Source organism: Centruroides vittatus, unplaced genomic scaffold, assembly GCF_030686945.1.
Source record: "Centruroides vittatus isolate TY-2023 unplaced genomic scaffold, ASM3068694v2 contig_1176, whole genome shotgun sequence".
NCBI lineage: Eukaryota > Metazoa > Arthropoda > Arachnida > Scorpiones > Buthidae > Centruroides > Centruroides vittatus.
This window is the reverse complement of record NW_027120754.1, coordinates 108740-128319: the sequence shown is the minus strand read 5'-3', so window position 1 is coordinate 128319 and position 19580 is coordinate 108740. Positions and strand designations below refer to the sequence as shown.

At 31.1% G+C, this 19580-nt stretch overlaps 1 protein-coding gene across 1 annotated transcript; it reads right to left on the bottom strand.

Moving 5' to 3' along the window:
* Positions 1–324: 324 nt before the first annotated feature.
* On the bottom strand, positions 325–15661 carry LOC136982946 (uncharacterized). The gene is made up of 4 exons (XM_067279525.1): positions 15109–15661; positions 14388–14798; positions 7260–7346; positions 325–422 (listed from the first exon to the last, which is right to left on the bottom strand). The coding sequence occupies exons 1-4, from the start codon at positions 15659–15661 to the stop codon at positions 325–327; spliced, it is 1149 nt and encodes a 382-aa protein (XP_067135626.1).
* Between the last annotated feature and the right edge of the window lie 3919 nt (positions 15662–19580).

The following is a 19580-nucleotide window of genomic DNA, read 5'->3' as shown; positions in this document are numbered from 1 at the left end:
GCCATATACGTGACTTGTGATTCGAAAAGTCACAAAACAAGTTTCCACTGTAAAATTCGATATTAATATTGGAATCAAATTCGATTTTTTTTTCTTTAATAATAATTCCAAATTAATAGTTTGTAAATCGGTTGAAATTGCAAGTTATATAAATTAATTAATCGTTAGGTGTGTTATTTTTGAAAGTAATGACTTACACACTGTGTCTGTAAATAGAATAAATAAGTTCATAAATAATGTAACGGTTTAGTTGGATGTGCCATTCTTACGTGTAAGAGTTTATAGGTCACAAGTTCAACGTTCACTAAGTGGAAGGTACTTGCCTTATCTCATTTCTAGCATCAAAAGCGTGGGTATTCTTTCTTTCTGTTTGGGAATGAGTTCAGTAATCGTTGTAACATCTTTCTGATATCGAGTTACAGCTAAAATAACGTATAAAAATTTTTTATCTAAAAATAATCGTTGCATTTATTTGGAATACTTCTCTATCTTTTAATACTATGGCCTAAAATCCTACAAAATTGGATAATAAAGAAGAATTCCTAATTATCTTTCAATATTATGGTCTAAAATCCTACATAACTGGAGTATAAAGATGAATTCTTAAGTAGCTTTCAATTTTGTGGGCTAAAAGCCCACAAAATTGAAAGATAAAACCTGTTATGTGCAGTACGATTGTGATAAGACTTGTTACTTTCTATCATTAACTTATTATTCTATAAAACAGATAAGTTAATATTGTACAGCAAAATAATATTTTAAGGGCTCTTAGTAATGATTCTATCTAATTATACACGCGTAAGATCAAAATTATGTATAATTTACATTTTAAAAATGTTTGTGTGTGTATAAATGTATGTATATATAATTTATAGAATACTTTTTTCATATTTATAAGATAAAAATTTATCGTTAAAACAGATAGTGATATTTATGAATTTTTTAATATATTATTCTGTATAATTAATTATCGTTATCTCTCGAGTGGCTATTTTTTCTTTATTTCGTTACCTTATAAATTAAAGATTATAATCAATATCGTCTCTTGTTACGTACCGGTACCTATCTTTCAGTTTATATGTTATATGATAGGAGTCTTCCTTTAATTATTTATACACTTTTTGTGCCAGTTTTAACCCTGTTCTCCCTCGTGTACTTTTGGCAAACTTTTTCCCCTTTACGTGTTCATGGACCCTCTAACATTAAAGAAAAATTAAGAAAAACTCATGTTTATTTATTTAAAATTTGTCGAAATGATGAAAAATTAGGTAAAATTTGTAAGAATAATTTATCATCACAGTCCTTATCCAATCGGGAGAAACTGCCTGCTTCTTATCCCTCTTGGGACCTTGCAGTATACTGTATACAGTAAACCAGTGTCGTCAAGAGGCATGTACAGGCACAGGGCCCGGGAGGAAGGGGTGTTGAAATGGGATATCAAATTTTAAATTTTCTCTGTATAGAGAAGATTGTAAGAAATTACTACACTCCGAATCTACCCTCCCGTTTTACACCCTTCTAAGTAGGGCTTTCATAAACTCAAGCAACTTTCACCCCTGTCAGTAGCGGTGTTTACTGTATATCTAGTGGCTTAAATAATTGTAAACTGTTGATTATTTACAGTAATTTTTACTTTTAAGGCATTTGTACCATTTTTATTTTATCTCCAGAATATTTGTTAATTAATTATTAGAACGTGAAAATTACCGGTTTTTTCTCACGTATGATTAAAGAAGGAAGTGCACAAGTAATTCAATTTGGTGCCCTTTTCAAATTTGGGACATTTACCCTTATTAAACAAAAACATGAGGAAAATAATTGTTATGCCTGTAAGTTGTTATATCTGATTAAATATACGAATTTTTGTTTATTCTACTTAAAATCAGACCAACGATCAAATGAAAAAAGAAAAAAGTCAATAAGCCATATCTTGTTTACAAAAACAGTCGAACCTGCACTAACGGCCACCTGTAAACGGCAGCCATTTCTTACGTGTTTTCTTCGGAAGTTTGGTTGTACAGTAGTTATATCATAAGAATTATTATTATAATTATTAATGGGCTTCAATTTTCAAAATTGAAGACCTATAAATTCTCACTGTCCGTGTGTCTGTCCTTCGTTAATCTCGTTAGTCAGCTAGTTGAAAGTCGAGGTCAAATATGGAAAGCTTAAGGGCAACCCCGACTAATTATATATGATGTAAGGAGTTTACATCTATCTAACTCCGAGATTAAAGAAGGACTAACGGACAAACACAGACGGATGACAGTGAGAATTTACAAGTCTGCAATTTTCAAATTACAGCCCAGTAATAAATATTCAAGGATAAAATCTTATAAAATATTCATATAGAAAACCTGTTTTTCGAAGATAAAACATAATAATAATACAGGAAATAACGATAAAATGTAGACAGGAAAGTCTCTTTAGTTGTGTATTTGGGGGGAAATTAGTGTTAATGTAATTTGGTGATTCGAAAATAGTGATGATACAATAAAATTTAGCATCAGTAAAAAAACATTTATGTACAGTACTGTAAATATTATTTTATATTGTCTTTGTGTAAAGGTTTGCGGTAATAATTTAATAAATTTAATAGCATGTTTTATTATTATAAAGTGCAATTATATTAAAACTTTTCGTAGAATAATAAAAAGATTGTACACATGTGGCTTTGATTATTGATCTGAGAAATTGTTTACATTTATATACAGTACAAGTATGTAAAATAATATAAAAATTCCTGTTATAACTTTGTAAATTTATTGTCTAGGAAAACTTTATGTAGGACATTATATATATATTTTTTCTTCCAATCTTATATCTTTATTTATTTCGTGGGAGTTCGACAAACAAACTTTTTCCTATCGCAATTATATTGTTTGTATTATCATAATATATGATATTTAAGGAACTAATCTAATTTTTCAAGTACATCGAATATAAAACTGACTAACTATGAAGGGAGCTTTGGATGGGGCAGTCACTTTCACACATTAAAGTCAATTTACTTACTTTTTAGACTTGTATAATTTATACGAAGACGATTGACTGGTTTATTAAGTATTTTTTTTAATTGTATCAATTGCCAGCCAAAAATGCGCTAATTAATTAACCCTCAACAGCCCTGATACAGCTCAGATACATGAGAAAAGATGGATCTGTTGGGTGCCTGATCGGGCATAAAGGCTGAAAGGGTATAAAAACAATAGAAAGAGTGACGTAAATAACAATCATTGTAAGTTATTTATGCCATTGTTTCTATTGTTTTTATTTATAATTTATTTGTTCTTAACTCAATTTCGATTCAAAAATATGGTACATAACTGTTAATATTTTTCTATTGACCCATATATTCAAAGAAGTGAATTGTATGTTACTGTTCAGATACAGTAAGATGTTGGCAAACAAATACGATAAAATGTAATGAAGTTATCAACTTGGTATTATTCTATAGAACAATTCTCATGAAACGTATCCATGTTATTCATTTTTCCCCAAGATTACATTTATAGCAAAGTATAAATACTTATTTTCAAGTAATGCTTTATATTAATGTATTCTATAAATAAATACACCATTAAATATGAAATATTGCGATTTTCTCTGATAAATACATTTAAAAAAAGTCTAATTTTTTATAATAAAATTTAATCTTAAACATATTGTATTTTATTTTAAGGAAAATTTTTAGAAATTTTTGTGAAATTATCTTTTATTCATGCAATACTCTATATATAAACTGAAAGTAAATACCCACTCCTATGAAAGCCTGCAGAAAATTTTCAGAGGAAAAGCTTGGGAGACAAATAATTACAACAATAAACTTTTACTTAATTATTTAAATTTGGGGTTTATTCTAAAATAGAATACAAGAAGGCAAAGAAAGCACCCTATGATCGATAGTGTAAGGTTACATATCTAAATCACTTTTACGGTTATAATTTATAAATTATACTCGATTCCATGGGGCAAATGCTCCATTTTACCCTTTTCCCGACCCCATGCCCACTCTCTAATAACAATCCTTAATACGTGGACTCCATATATTTTGGGTATTCTTTATTTTTTCCGTTCCTAAATACACAGAATCTTATTATAATCAAGAATATTGTTATCAATCATCTAGTGTTATCAGAATTAATGATTATAGCTTGACGGGCGCCAGGCAAATTTGAATTCGTGGGCCCTCATATACAGTGTTGATTGTAGACATTTTTCTTCGGGAAATTTTTTCTTATAAAAGATTTGTTTGGGCCCCTGTTGGTGGGTGCCCTAGGCAATTGCCCCTTTTGCCTATAGGATAACGCGCCACTGACTCAACACGTGAGGTTCAAAGTTATTCGCTTTAATCATTGTTTATTGAAAGCACAGTAGTTTAAATTTATGGCATTTCTTTCTTTCAATTATATACTAGCTATTGTTAAAGACTGCACTGCAAAACCAACAGAAATGATTAATAGTAATAAATAAATCTTCAAATTATACTATTAATATGAGTCAATACAATAGAATATTCACTAATTGTAGTCTTAGTATCGTTTAATGTTATCAATCGGTTTTTATTATCAGTATGAGCGAGCCGCAAAGTGATTACAATAAGCGAATTCTATTGTACCTTGAAACTCCGAGAAGCTCTGTGCCATCTTAAACATTCGAGGGAGCCCCAAATGTTATGAAAAATAAATAAATAAAAATAAAAAATTCAGTTGCCTCAATTCAGCATTATATTTAGAATAATTTTATTTATAACTATCCCTGATTTTGTGAAATTTTTTTATACATTTTTTTTCCATTGTTATGATTAACTTATCTTGCGGAAACCTAGTATATGATTTTGTGAACAATTTCCTATATTTCTGGATATTACTTTCTATTTTTATATACATAAATCGCAATGCATTAAGTTAATTCCTATATTTTTTTGAACCATTACGTGTATCCAGGTTGGTCAAGCCTTGTTACAACGGGAACCATACATCACCTATCAGAAATACGAGAGCCGCATACTCTATTTAAACTGTATTTTATATAATGGTTAAGTATTATAATTAAATATACGGGAGCCTTAATAATGGTGTAGAAGAGCCGCAGTGTGGTCACCATGGATCTTGCATCGAAATTCATTTTATTATTATGGTTACACTGAGGATTAAATATTGGCTCGAAAGTCTTCATTTCTATTGTCACATAATAAATTAAGTTAAAATACATGATATAAAATTGAAATTTTTATAAAATTTAAATAGTTTATGGCTTTAGTTTTATTAATTTTATATTTATTTACTTATTCTACTCGTTTATTACCCTATTCTTTAAATGTCTATACAAGATGAGTTTATGAAATTCTGTATGTTATGCAATTTAATTCTATAGAATGTGTTCGAGTTTATCATAATTTCATAATATTGGATTTATTCATATAAATTAGTCTAATGTCCGTATGGATCGAACAAAGCGGTTCATTTATAATAATTTAAGAATTTATAGTAGTTTAGCCTGTGGTAACACTTAAGTTGGATATCTCTGCTATAAACTAAAATTATAGTAATGATGATAATAAATGAATGATGTAGAATGTCCGTTTGTCTGTTCTATATATACTTCTAAACGCTTTGATCTACTTGCACTAGATTTCTTATACTTACTCTTCAGAACTCTACCATGAAACTTGTACAGAACATTCACATCCTGATTTCATTTCCCTGACACTCTGTAATAAACAATTAAACATTATAATGTTTAGTTTAATTTAATTGTTTATCGTAAAGTGTCAAAGAGATGATATTTAAATTATATACAAGATTAATTGTTTGTCCTTATTACTTTTCGCCAGCTTTAAGCATAAGTATAGAATAATTATGTAAGTAGTACAAGAATTGCCTTTTAGTATTAAATATAAAATATAGTATTAAATTAAAATTCAATTAAATTACAGACTTAATGATAAAACTAGCTTACGGTCAATTTTAGTTAGTACGTATTAATAAAATTATTTATAGTATAATTTATGCTAAATGTAATTAAATTTTTAATTTTATTTCATTCTATTTTAACGATAGTGGAAAGATTAATGTTAATAGTATTTGAGGTCGTTGATATTAAGCGTTAAAACGATTTAGAACATGTTCTAAATTAATTTTTTTTTTAAATGAAGTTTAATGACGTGAATAAATTAAAGTTTTTGATTTAAATTTTTAAGAAATTTTATCAATAATTTATTCTTCTATTGAATTTTTTTCTATAAATTCCTTTAAAACAACAAGAATATAATCCATTAACAATTAGTCAAGCACAATACAATGACGATATCTCGAATGGTTCGGTTTGGTTCGATGGGATACTGCAATGCACCACACGGGCAATCTGCCAATGGGAATGCCTCTCTAGAGAACCTTCTATGAAATATTTGCCTCTATTAGACGTTACACACGTGAAAAAAAGCTGGGAAAATCCACGTGACCAATTCATTGGTGATGAGTGATTCCCAGCCTATTAGTGTCCAGTGTTTTTATCCACTAAGTCACCAGTGAGCACTTTTCGCTTCGCTGTTTATATTGGCATACGATTCTGCACTTAAATAATGTTAAAAAAAAATGTAAAAATTACATATATCGCATGCATTGTCTACAGTGTTCTGTTCTAAAATATTTTAAAATTATACTGAGCTGTCATAGTTAAGAAGATAAGAAGGAAACAGAATAATTTAGAAAATAAATCAATCTGCTTCCTCCTGATTATTTTTTCTAAGTATCAAAGGCTGAAAAAAATACTAAGTATTTTATTATTGATCTACTTTTTTAAAAATTGTATCTATTTATGCAACAGGAAAGAAAATGCAAATATGTACTTATATGCATTGAAAATTTCCTTAATGATGTTAAACATACCGCAAAAAATTTAAGAATTACAGTACCTGGTCATATGGAAAATTGCGATTAACAATTTGACTTTACACACGCAAGCATTTGAAATATACTTAGACGAAATATATCCATATACAGTAAAAAACTCGATTATCCGAACTTAATGGTCGATTCTGATAAACAAAATTTTGGTTAATCCAGAAACTCGTTTGTTTTTGAGGTATCTTCATCTAGCGTTAAGAGATTAAGTGTTAAGAAATTATGTGGACAGATGGCCAAGTTAGATAAGGCGTCAGTTTATCTCTATGGAGGACCCGCTATCGAATCTGGGTGAACAATTCCAGAAATTTTTGGGGTATGTCCCAGATACGTTGGGCTCCGTCCCTTACTCACCCAGTGTGAGCCTGGTTAAATCTACGATGTGTATGGACGTTTCTTCTGTATGAGAGACGTGGTGAAACATTTTGTGTGGGAAATATCCTATGAGAAAAATATAAGTTCGTTATTGAAGAATTACAAGTGCTTCAGGATGATGCAGTACCCTTTTAGTACCTATAGTCAAATGTGAATTTAATAAAGCATTAAAATATTTTTATTCCAAACAAAACACAAGAGAACAGAACTTTGTTTTATATAATTTTCATACAAAATCGTAAAACGTATGGTGCCCACAACGAAGACGACGAGTTGTGAGAATGTGACATGGTCCGACATATTCGAGACAGCGCCCATAAAAACATTCCTGAAATTGCGCACATTGCTCTAGGGATAATTAAGGCGTTAATTATTTACGATTTGTCACTCGAAAGTTTATCTCTTGACAGAAACCTTTCAAATAACTTTTAAACGTTGCAATTTTCAGCGGCACATTATCCTACGGGCAAAAAGAGCAATTGCCTGAAGTCCACACTAACAGGAGGTCCCCAAACCAATGTTTTATAAGAAAATATTCTCCCGAAGATAAATGTCTAAAGTCAACACTATACGTGGGTCTCCTAATTCAAATTTGCCTAGGGCCGATGAAGCTATAACTTCCGTGTAATAACGAATTAAAATTTAAGAAATTCCTTGTAAATATTCAGTTATAAATAAGTCAACATACCGAAAAACTGACGAAATGATGAATATATTTACTAATCTAAGAATGAGGAAAACTGAACTAATTTTTACGCTCTCCTACAAAATATTTACTAAATATAGTAAAATTCAAGATGGCATTTGAATAGTTGCATGTTTGAACTAGACAGATAAAATTCTGTAGTTATGTATACAAGTTTAAAAGTTCATTGGATTGTGTCCATACACGAACGAGAAAATATTTGTTTTTAATTTTGATTTTTTGTTATTGTTGAAATGAGGTCAGTGTACTATTCGAACATTTATCGATTTATATAATTTAAATGTTTTAAATTGAAAATTTTTTTTTACAATTTCTAACAATGTGTATTCTATCTCTGGTATCTCTGGTTTCCATTGTACAGGATATTCCCGAAAATTGAACTTCCATAGACATGTATTTTTTTATTCTTTATCTTATACAATCATGGCGTGTCTCAATCGGAAATGCAACTGTTCAAGTGTGATGTGATTCACTCAGACCCTCTACGTATGCTCCTTTGGTCATCTAATTGGTTGTTGAACTCCTGTCAGACCAGATCGAGCATGTTTAATGTGATAGCCTTCATGGCATGAATGATCCTTTCCTGAAGATACCTGAGGATCAAAGTATTGGAATAGATAAGCTTTCTTGAACGTACCTCAACAAGAATAAAGTCACATGGAGTTAGGTTCGGAAATTGGTGTGGCACTGGAGGAAGTGTTTGCCCACGTCCAAGATAACGTAAAGACAAATAATAATTACCACTCTATACCATATGAAAGGTGGATAGTCGAGTGATAAATCTTTGGATACAATACATTTCGACATCGAAAACTGGTGGAAAAACACATCTTTATCATTAATTTATCAATATCTTGTAAATAGCAATAAGGTAAAAATATAATTACACGAGGAATTACTTATTGTGATATCATCACAATGCTGGGCTGCAAGTTTTAATAATATTTTAACTTTAGAAAAAAAATCTAAAAACGAGTTACTTAACTTTTCCGGCAACATTCCATCTGTTATGATATTTTTAATTATTATAAAAGTGCAAAAATTTAGTATGAAGTAGGGAAATGGGTTTTATAAAAAAAAAAAAAAAAAATGTAAATGCAACCGGTAATAACGAGTAAAATCGTCATTAAGTAGACCCTACTGGAGATACGACACACGACACCCTTTATCTCCTCACCTCCTCGATCTTTCACCATGTATGTTGAATAGCATCAATTCCTCTAATACATAAACCTTCCTGAAAAATTTCAGAAATTTTCGATAAAAAGCACAGGCGTTATTAAGCTTCAAAGAGAATAAACGAAATCGTGTCCTCTCCCACATACACCTAAGCTTTCCATATATAGTCTCGATTTACATCCACCTAACTCCGTTCTAGAGGTTAAGAAAGGACCGACAGCAAACGGACAACAGTGGGAATGTATAGGCCTTAAATTTTCAAATTGCAGCCCAATTAATTTTATACCTAATCAAACTTTTTGAAATATTAGCATTTGAATTTTAACAATGCACAAAATTTGCAGTTTAGAATACTTTTGCATAAAGCTGATGCCAGAATTTCCTTAAAGTTAACACTCGATATTTAGGATTAATTGCACCATATATTATTATTTTTTAAAAATATTAAATTATGTCATAACTATTTTCACTAGCCCTCTTAGTGCCCACGAGGCGGAAAGAGTTAAAAAAAACTATTTTCGCTTTTTATTTATTATTATATACAACTTCAATCTTGTAGAAAAATATAACAACAATTTAACGTGAACTACCTTAAGTGTAATGACTAATGCTAGTCACCAGGAAGTCGATGATGTTAATGAAAATGTTCGGTTCGGATAATATAATTCGATTATAATTAATTAAACAACATAAATGAACTCACCGTAAAATATTTTGGTACTTTTACTATTTAAAGAAAAATAATAAAAGTTTTTCTCGAGGTATGAGTAATAAAAATCAGTCATTATTCCCTATACTAACACACTTTCCCTATGCTCTCGTGTAGAAAATGGTGAGTATGGAAAATAGCGTGTTATTCCGCGGGCAAAAAAAACAACTGCTTTGGGCCCTCGCCAACAGGAAGCCTCGAACCACTCTTTTATAAGAAAATATCCCCTCCATAAAAATTTCACAGAAGAAAAATGTCTGAAGTCAATACTGTATATGAATCCCCTAATTCAAATTTGCCTGAGGGCTGTGCTATAATCTCTATGATCACCAGTTGCCGAGGGAATAAAATACTAAACACAGATTATGGGGTGGCTATGTGAAGTTTTAAATGTTTTCACGTGTATAACATCAAAATAGATCCAGTTTTCTGTAGAAAGACCACCCTCTCTTACTAGATTTCCGTTATGTGCGTTGCCTTATCCCGTTTATTTAATTTCTCAATTACAATATATGAAACAACAAGATTTGTATTTGAATCATCTGAAACAGGATTTTCTGTTTATATATAACATATTTTCTTATAATAATATGCCACAAACCTCATAAAAGCCACCAATTACTTCTAATTACATTGAGAAAGTACAGATATTAATTCACGTAACAAAAACTGAACTTTTTATTTATATTTTTTCCGCTCAAAACGTAAATACAGTCAAACCCGTCTATAACGATATTTAAGCAAACAAGAAAAAAAAATATTGTTTAGAAAGGTTTATTGTTATAGTGAGGACTTTTAACGAAGTATCCCCCTTCCTCATTTATAATTGTCAAACTACTAATAAGTTTATTTGTACAGAATTAGACAACATTAGAACAGAGAAACATATAGTATTATTACTCTCCTGTGGTATAAGAATTAAGTGATTGAAGTTGATAATAAGTTAGATTGATTAAAATTGAGGCCAGATACGGAGCTTAATTTTAAATTAATAATACAATTAAAAATTGCTGCCCGACATTATGACTAACGTCACAATAAGTAATTCGTTGCATGTAATTTCTACAGTAGACCTGTATGTTAAACATCAAAGTCTGAATCTTCACAGACAAAATGAACTAATAACTAGATACGATAGATGATAGAGGCATGCCCAAAAAGCACAAAAAAGCGTAATACTACTCTAGAAAAGGTTAAAACCGGTTTTCTTCGTTGTTTAACGTTCAATGTTTCAAAAATGAAAATTTCTCAGAAGCTAACGTTTCACCTAAACAAAGCAAAAACTCCAACAACGAGTCGCTTAACTTTCCCGGTAACATTTGGTGGCGCCATCTGTTACGATATTTTATTTTAAAAACTTTTTATAATTGTAACTATAATAAAATAGCAAAATGCTTAATTTTAAGAGTAGGAATGGGTTTTATGAAAATTGTAAATGTTAATAACGAGCAAAGTCGTCATTAAGTCCGACCCCGTTTATCTCCCCACCCCCTCGACTTTTAACCACAAAAATTTAACTGCATTAATCCCACTAATAAACAAACTACCCTGCAAAATTTCAGAAATTTTCGACTAAAAGCACAGGAGTTATTAATTAAGCTTCAAACGGGGTGAATAATATTGTGCCCTCCACACGTACACGCACTAACATTCATACATATAGAAAAACCTGAACATTTTTGTAAGGATAGTTAAAATTTCATGAGTTTACTTGATCAAGGATGGAATTTGATAGCTCAATTACTATATAAATTGTACTGTACAGTACGTTGAATTTGTATAAATCGCTGTTACACAAAACAATTCTGTAACACCATATTATTTATTTGTACTATTTTCTTTCTTGGCTGTAATTTACGATGCGAAACCTGTTGTAAGTAATTAATGTAATTAATGTATTAAAAGGCAGAATAAAAGTTTCAAATTAATAATTACAGCTAATAATAGTATACAAAGTAATCATAATTAACGTGTAAAATAATATATATTAGTCCTGTAATTGTAAAATTTTGCAGGTGTAGTGATGAGACGATGGGAAAGACATTTATGAAGTAAAAAATAGTTCTAATACATGCCAATAGGAGTCGCTAATGGTTATGTAACATCAAAGCCAGACATGTTATCTAGTAGGGGAAGGTCGTCTAGTACCGGACAGCGGCTAGTATCGGACAAGCGTTGTTTCTAAAATTTGCTGCAAGTGGCAAAACCTGTGAAGACACCAGATTGTTGAGCGAATAAAGAAAGTTCAGATCCCGCCATATTTAGTCAATCAGCAGTATTGTTAGCACGTGGCAGAAAATTTGGTAGTTTTAATAGTGTTTTGAGTGAACGAAGTTGACTTTTGGTTGTCATAGCTTGCCTGAAAATGAGAATAAGTTGTTTTTTTGTTTATTGTTGAAAACAACATTTATTGTTCTTTAACCCTAGATAACTAAACTTAATTCTCAGTTACATTATAACTACACATTCGTCGAACGGACTACGCATTAAAAACGTTAATATAAAAAAAATTGTTTAATAAAAATAGGAACTTGTTACATGGCACAATAATATGGGTAAGTAGGAACTAAAAAAGAACAAAATATTTAGGAAATAAAATTACACACAGTTGCTACTTATGTTTACATTATGGGGCCGCAAATTGCGTTTTTGCATTTTATGCAACGGTGTTTGGTCATTCGTCGAGTTTTCGATGGGCATAAATAGCATATTTTATGCGGATTTGATGCAGAATGAATAGGAGCTTCTACACTGGGCACATCACCTAGAATATTTTGTATCATGGTTCTAATATCACGTCTAAAATACATCGCCTGTATCCACTGTCGTAGCCAGGGCTCCATGAGTTGGTCTCCCATCTTCATAAAGAAATCTTGCCGAAACATCGGATTTTTTTTTTTGTCGTTGTTGTTGTTTCTAATGTTATTAGAGTCCTAGGTGTAGACAACCACTTATGTTTATTTTTTCCATACACAAATCAGGTAGTTGGCTGGAGAACACGAGGATTGCTATTACGAGTATTTGAGTTTTGAATCTTATTTACGCTGATATCCTCATGTTGAGAGCAGCGGCGGACTAAGGCTAAAGCGGGCCCTAGGCAACATTGTAATTCCGGGCCTATTTTTCAGTCATGACACATACTTTGCGTTTGGTAGTTTGGTTTTAAAGCATATAGTATGTAGTTCTATTTAATTATCGGATTCCAAGAAAAAAAAGGAAAAAAATAATATACATGTACAAAAATTAAATAAACATAATTTATTAAAACAAACAATAATACTTAAACAAATATACCCAGATTGATTAGTTATATTGCCTTTTTTCTCACTTTTAATTCTGCAAACTCGTCAATTAGTTTGTCATAATTAATAGAGTTATTAAATAACTCTTTTTCTATATAAAGTAATGATAAACTATTTAATTTTTGTTGGCCTAACGTGGATCTTAAAGAATTTTTTATTCTGGCCATTACTGAGAATGATCTTTCACCGCTTGCATTGCTTATTGGAAGGGTTAAATAAATTTTCAGAATTATGTTTAAATTAGGGAATGTTGAAATAATATTATTTTCCTGAATAAATGACCACACGGATACAGGCGAAATAATATTTTCTTTACTTATAAAAGTCTTAAATTGTAATACTTCATTTTTCAGTTCTGCTAGGTTTAAATCTTGTTCATAACATTTTAATTCCTCTATTGAAGTCACTAACATCACTATCATGAAAAATTGTTTTGAATTTATTGTTAATAGTTTTATATCCCTCAGATCTTTTTTTAATGTTGCTAATTAAAGAATCGCATACAACAAAAAAAATATTAACTTTAAAATGTTCTTTGCCACTGAATCTTATTTCATGTTCTGGAATTTCATCATGAAATAGTTTTCGTATTTTCTGCCGTTTGTTATCATTAGTATATGCAATATCTTTAACTTTTTCTGCTTCTTTTTCTAAATTGTCAAAATCATCTCTAACAGTTTGTATGAAATCTATCAATGAATCATATATTAAAACTGCTGTATTTAGGTATTCGTCTTTTTGTTGAAGAGTCTTGTTTGAAGCATCTATTCTCTCTAAAATCTTTTCCCATATAGTAAGTAACAGTACATACTCAAATGTGTCAAGTTTTTTTTATGTAAATCGGCAGCTTCGTACCTTGTTAATGGTTTTTCATCTTTGTTTGAGGAAAAATGACGTAAACAATGTTTAATTTCTTCATAATTTTCCTTTAAGGATTTCACAGCATCGGAACGAGCAGACCACCTGGTGTCACAAATAGGTTTAATACTCAAGTGTTTGCTCTTACAAAATTTTTGTAATGCATTCCACCTATGTGTAGAACTTGAAAAAAAATACGTACAATTCCTGAACGATATTGAAAAAAGTGGTCTTTTCCATGCAACTTTCGGCAGCAGCGTTTCCAATTAAATTTAATGAATGATTTGCGCATGGTATAAAATGGGCAGAAAAAATATGTTGTTTTATTCTGGATTGGAGTCCCTTATATTTACCTGACATATTAAACGCATTATCATAACTCTGTCCCCGACAGTTAGTGATGTCTAAATCTATATTATTTAAAAATTCTAAAATAACTTTCTCCAACTTTTCACCCGTATGAGAAAATATAGGTAGAAATCCCAAAAATCTTTCTTTTATACCACTTGGAAGAACATAGCAAATAATGACGGTCAGCTGATCTACGTGAGATATATCAGGCGTTGAATCAATAATTAGAGAGTAAAATTTGGCTTCCTTTATTTCGTTCACTATTGTGAGTTGTAAATCTTTCGATATAATAGAAATAAATTCATCACATATTGTAGACGACAAATAGTTTATAGTACCGGTGCCGCAGTTTGCATATTTTTTCATGTGTTTCTGCAAAAATGGATCGAACTCGGATAAATATTCCAAAGTACCTATATATAATTATTTTCACTAAAAAACACTTCATTTTTACCACGAAACGCTGAAGAGTATGAAGAAATAAATTTGATTGTCGCTACCACACGTTTAAGTAAGTACTTCCCTCCAATATTTTTTTTCATTTATAATTTGTTTTTCCAGTTCAGTGTCAATGCGTCCGGATAATTTTAGATCTTGTTATAAAAATTAAAATGGAGTTAATGTGGTCACTGGAGTTTTCATGCTCTGACAATTTTTTATGTACATTTTTCCAATCATTCGTCCCTTTTGTCATTAGCGTTGTTTGCTTGGAAAATAATTTACAGACGTAACAGTACAATAAGTTGTTGGTTTCAGTAAAAGCCAACCAATCTCTTTTAACTTTTTCCCCGCTATTAATAGTTCTGAAGAAGGAGGCAATAGTTAATTTTCTTGTGATTTGTTTTGACCCTTCGTTGCATCGAATAGAAGATGATTCCAAAGATCTATTTATTGATTTTGGTGGATTTTTTATATAATACTCTCGCATGGCGTCTGTTAAGTATTCTGGCCATAATGCAATATCGTTTACAAAACTCTTAGTTTCATCATTACTTTGAGATGATTTTAAATTTATATTTTCTCCTTTTGTTTCATCTTCACAAACGGAATTGCTTGGTTTCTCCTGCTGGTCTTTTTGCAGAATAGTTTCGGACACAAATGATGTTTCTGGAGTTTGAGCAGGTGAAATTTGTGAAAATGATGACGATTGTTGTAATTGTTCTCCATCTACAGTTAAAAATTTGTCCAACGATCTTTTCATTTGTTTTGCCACTTTATCTCGATCTGCTTTTCGTTTTCTTTTTTCACTTCCACTTAAATGTTTATAGGAACTCATTTTAAAGACCACGTACTAAAAAGAAAGAAGAAAATGATCTTCAATTAAATTTATTTTTACTCAATATCACAATCACAAACAAAATCACAATTTGTGGTATTTTATATTATATATTATTTTAATTAAATAATGTAATACTTTTATAAAAACTTACATTTTTATTTTAGGAATTCCAGAAAGTATTAACTGTAAATCTAAAACAATCTATTTGCAATCAAGTCTAGGTACTTAAGTCTTAATTGCACAATTTTCAATCACAACTCACATAAGATGCAATACGTTCAGGAAACACTGATTTTAAATAGCTACGTTTGGCTTTTTAAACACGTGCATAGTAAAGGCTCGATAGGCGCGAGGCTCGATCGTATTTACACACATCGACACTCGCGGGCGTGGATGCATAAGCACGGGAACGCTCGTCCACACTTGTCGACTTTATCAATCAACGATTCGGCATAATTTGGATACGTTTCAGCAATAATTATGAATATCACGTTTTTCTGTTAAATAAAAATAAAAATTAATTATAAAAATTAAAAAATTAAAAACCTAATTTTCGGGTCCCAAAAATTACGGGCCCTAGGCACGTGCCTAGGTTGCCTAGGCCTTAGTCCGCCCCTGGTTGAGAGTCATCTGATTTTATTATTTGAGTTCTTTGCCTCTTACTAGATCGTATGCGATCATCGTCAGACTCCGAGGAGCTACTCGGAGAATCGGATTCGCTGCTAGTGTGCCAGTGTATTTCCATCTCTAAATTATTCTCAATTTCGCGAAAATGATTCGTCATATTCTTTCCCATACTCGTCTTCCATTTCTGAATTAATCCATTGCCTTATCTGCACCTCTTGTCTACTCAAATCCATCTAAAAATAAAAAATATAGGATATGAAAATAATAAAAATATACAGTCAAACCTGTTTTTATGCGGGGGATAGGGACCGCATTAAAAAAAACGCATAAAAAAATCTCACGAAACTTCACGAATGGCTGTAAATAATAGTTTTCGCAACACAATTAAAAAATATTTTTTTTATGCGGTCAACAGGGACCGCATAAAAGAAGTCTCACATAGAAAATAACTCAAAACCGTACGAAATAGAATTTATTGACAACAGATGTCAGCACTTGACTGCATCGTCTGGTCTATCGTCTGTTTTACATATTTTTGTCCAGTTGGTGTTTTGTTGACTTAAAAAGTAAATTATTTCATTTTTCGCATATTCATGCAATAATATTACTATAATAAGTGCATTTATGCTATAATAAGTTTATTTAGCTATAATAAGTCAACGTGAGACATGACGAATCGCACGAGACTAGTCGCCAACTATACCGCACAAATTAAAAATTCGCATTAAAAAAATCGCACAAATAAAAATCGCACATAAAAAGAGCGCATAAAAACACGTTTGACTGTATATAACAAAAACGAAAAAAAGACGATAATTGTATCAAAAGTACACATTATATCGCCAGTCTTCAATTATTTCATTAGGCATATACTCAAATAGATATAATTTATATTGAATATAGAAAAAAACATTCTGTATCAACCGATAAAACAATAAAAATAAATGTAATGTACTGTACATACATACCTTTGCAACAAAGTTACGTAGTAACTAAACTTTCGTCGTGCGGACGACGGGGATGGCCGTAAGTCAATTTCTAATTGACGTGTGAACACAATTGCATCACACACTGCACTGTTTACTCAAATTATTAAGATAGACAAAGAATGACCGGCAAAGAGCACGGGGAAGTTTGTGAACTTCACTTTCGAGCGGAGGTGCGTCGTCGCGTGGACGAATGATTAGTTATTTAGAGTTAACTTGTAGACCGGAAATCTCCTTAAGCTTACTAATACGTATGTGGTAACCGATGTTTTGTTCCATGATGTTTCGGGTTCTATCGGACAAATACGTTGCGGGTTGTATCGGATAAAAATGTTGCGGTTTGTGAGACAGAAGTGTTACGGGTTGTACCGGAAACAGTTTAATGTTGATAAGAATTATATTCTGACAGAATGGTTTTGTTTTACGAGACAATATGGGTAAACTATGGCAGAAAAAAGGAAAGAAAGAAGAAAAAGAAAGAATCTATGTAGCTAAGAGAAAACTGCTGGGGGAAAATCGTCTAAATAAAGAGAAACAAAGAAAGAAAACAGTAAATAGGCCTAAATCAGTTCAAGAAAAGAGAGAAGACCAAGAGACTCACTGCATCATCTGTGGTGAAACCTTTGAAGAAGACTGGATTCAGTGTAGGATTTTTAAAGATTGGACTCACGAAAATTGCGCCGATCTTGAAGGAAAGAATCTATTTTATGAATGTGATGTTTGTATTACAAAAAAAGGTAAACGCAGAATGCATTTGTCATTAAAACGAATTGTTAAATTTTCAAACTGATATTTTTTTTAATTTTTCTCATTTATACCACTTTCTTATCATGTATTCACTTAATTTTACGATCTATAATTTGTACTTTTATAAATTTCTCAATAATAACTCTGCCTAATAATAAAAAGTTGTTTGTGAAACCAAAAGTAATTCTCTTGCAGATTTTTCTCATGTCCGATACAATCCTCCGCAATTGAACTTGGTAAAAATATAATGACTGTAAAAAGTATAAAAAAAAATAATTAATATTTTTATATTAGAAAGTGAGTTTTAACAAGTGCTTTTACAAGACAATGAAGTTTTGTATGGAATGAAATCTGGACCAATTGAGCCGTAAAATTTTTTTATAATATGGGAAAAGCTTAGGTGTCCGGTACTAGACGATCTTCCTCTATTAGTTCAAGGCGGACATGTCGCAAGATGCAGATGTCAAGGAGCTCGCAAGTGGACAATGTCGATAGATAATAACTTTTATATTATATGAGACGAAAAAGAATCTGATATTAGCAATGATTTAGATAAATCAGCCGTCTTTTTATAGCGACTAAGCACCTTCACATACTGCTTCATCTATAACTAAACTGGCGCCATCTGTTGAGATTTTATTTTAAAAACTTCTTGTATTGTTAATTATTATAAAATGGCAAAAACTTTTAATTTTAAGAGTACAAATAGTTTTATTTTGAAAAATTGTAAATGCAACGAGTAAAATATTCATTAAATCCGACACCGCTCGAGATATGACACATGATCCCCTCGACCTTTAACCATCAAAATTTAATAGCATCAATCCCCTAATACACAAACTTCCCTGCAAAATATCAGAAATTTTCGACAAATGACTCCTCAGCGGATTCAATCCCGGGCAGTAGGATGGCGCGCCCATCAGAGGCTGAATAGACAGAGTAGACAACTACTAAACATTTGGTTGTTGGTCGATGGCCAACAGTATGTCCATGTGGAGTTTTCTGAGTTTCCTTCACGATTGTAGTTTAAATAGGGGCGAGTTTCGCATATAAACTCCTCCTGGCGGCATCCCCTCTCGACAGACGTAGAATGAGTGTTGTTTCAAGGCTTTAAAATCTATTAAGACAAATAAATTTGGATTGTAACGAACAAGAACAAACGAAAAGAATATGTATGGATGTGTGTGTGTGAGGGGCACGATTTTGTTCACCCTCTTTGAAGCTTAATAATTCCTGCGCTTTTTGTCGAAATTTTCTGAAATTTTGCTGAAAGATTTGTGTATTAGGAGGATTGATGCTATTAAATTTTGGTGGTTAAAGCTTGACGGGGGGGATAAAGGAGGGTCCTGTATCTGAAGTAGAGTCGGACTTAATGATGATTTTACTCGCTATTAACATTTACAATTTTTTATAAAACTTATCCCTATCTTCAAAATTAAGCTTTTTGCCATTTTATAATAGTTAAAAATATAAAAATATTTTAAATAAAATATAATAACAGATAGAGCCACCAAATGTCGCAAAAGTCAAGCAACTCGTTACTGGATTGTTTTTCA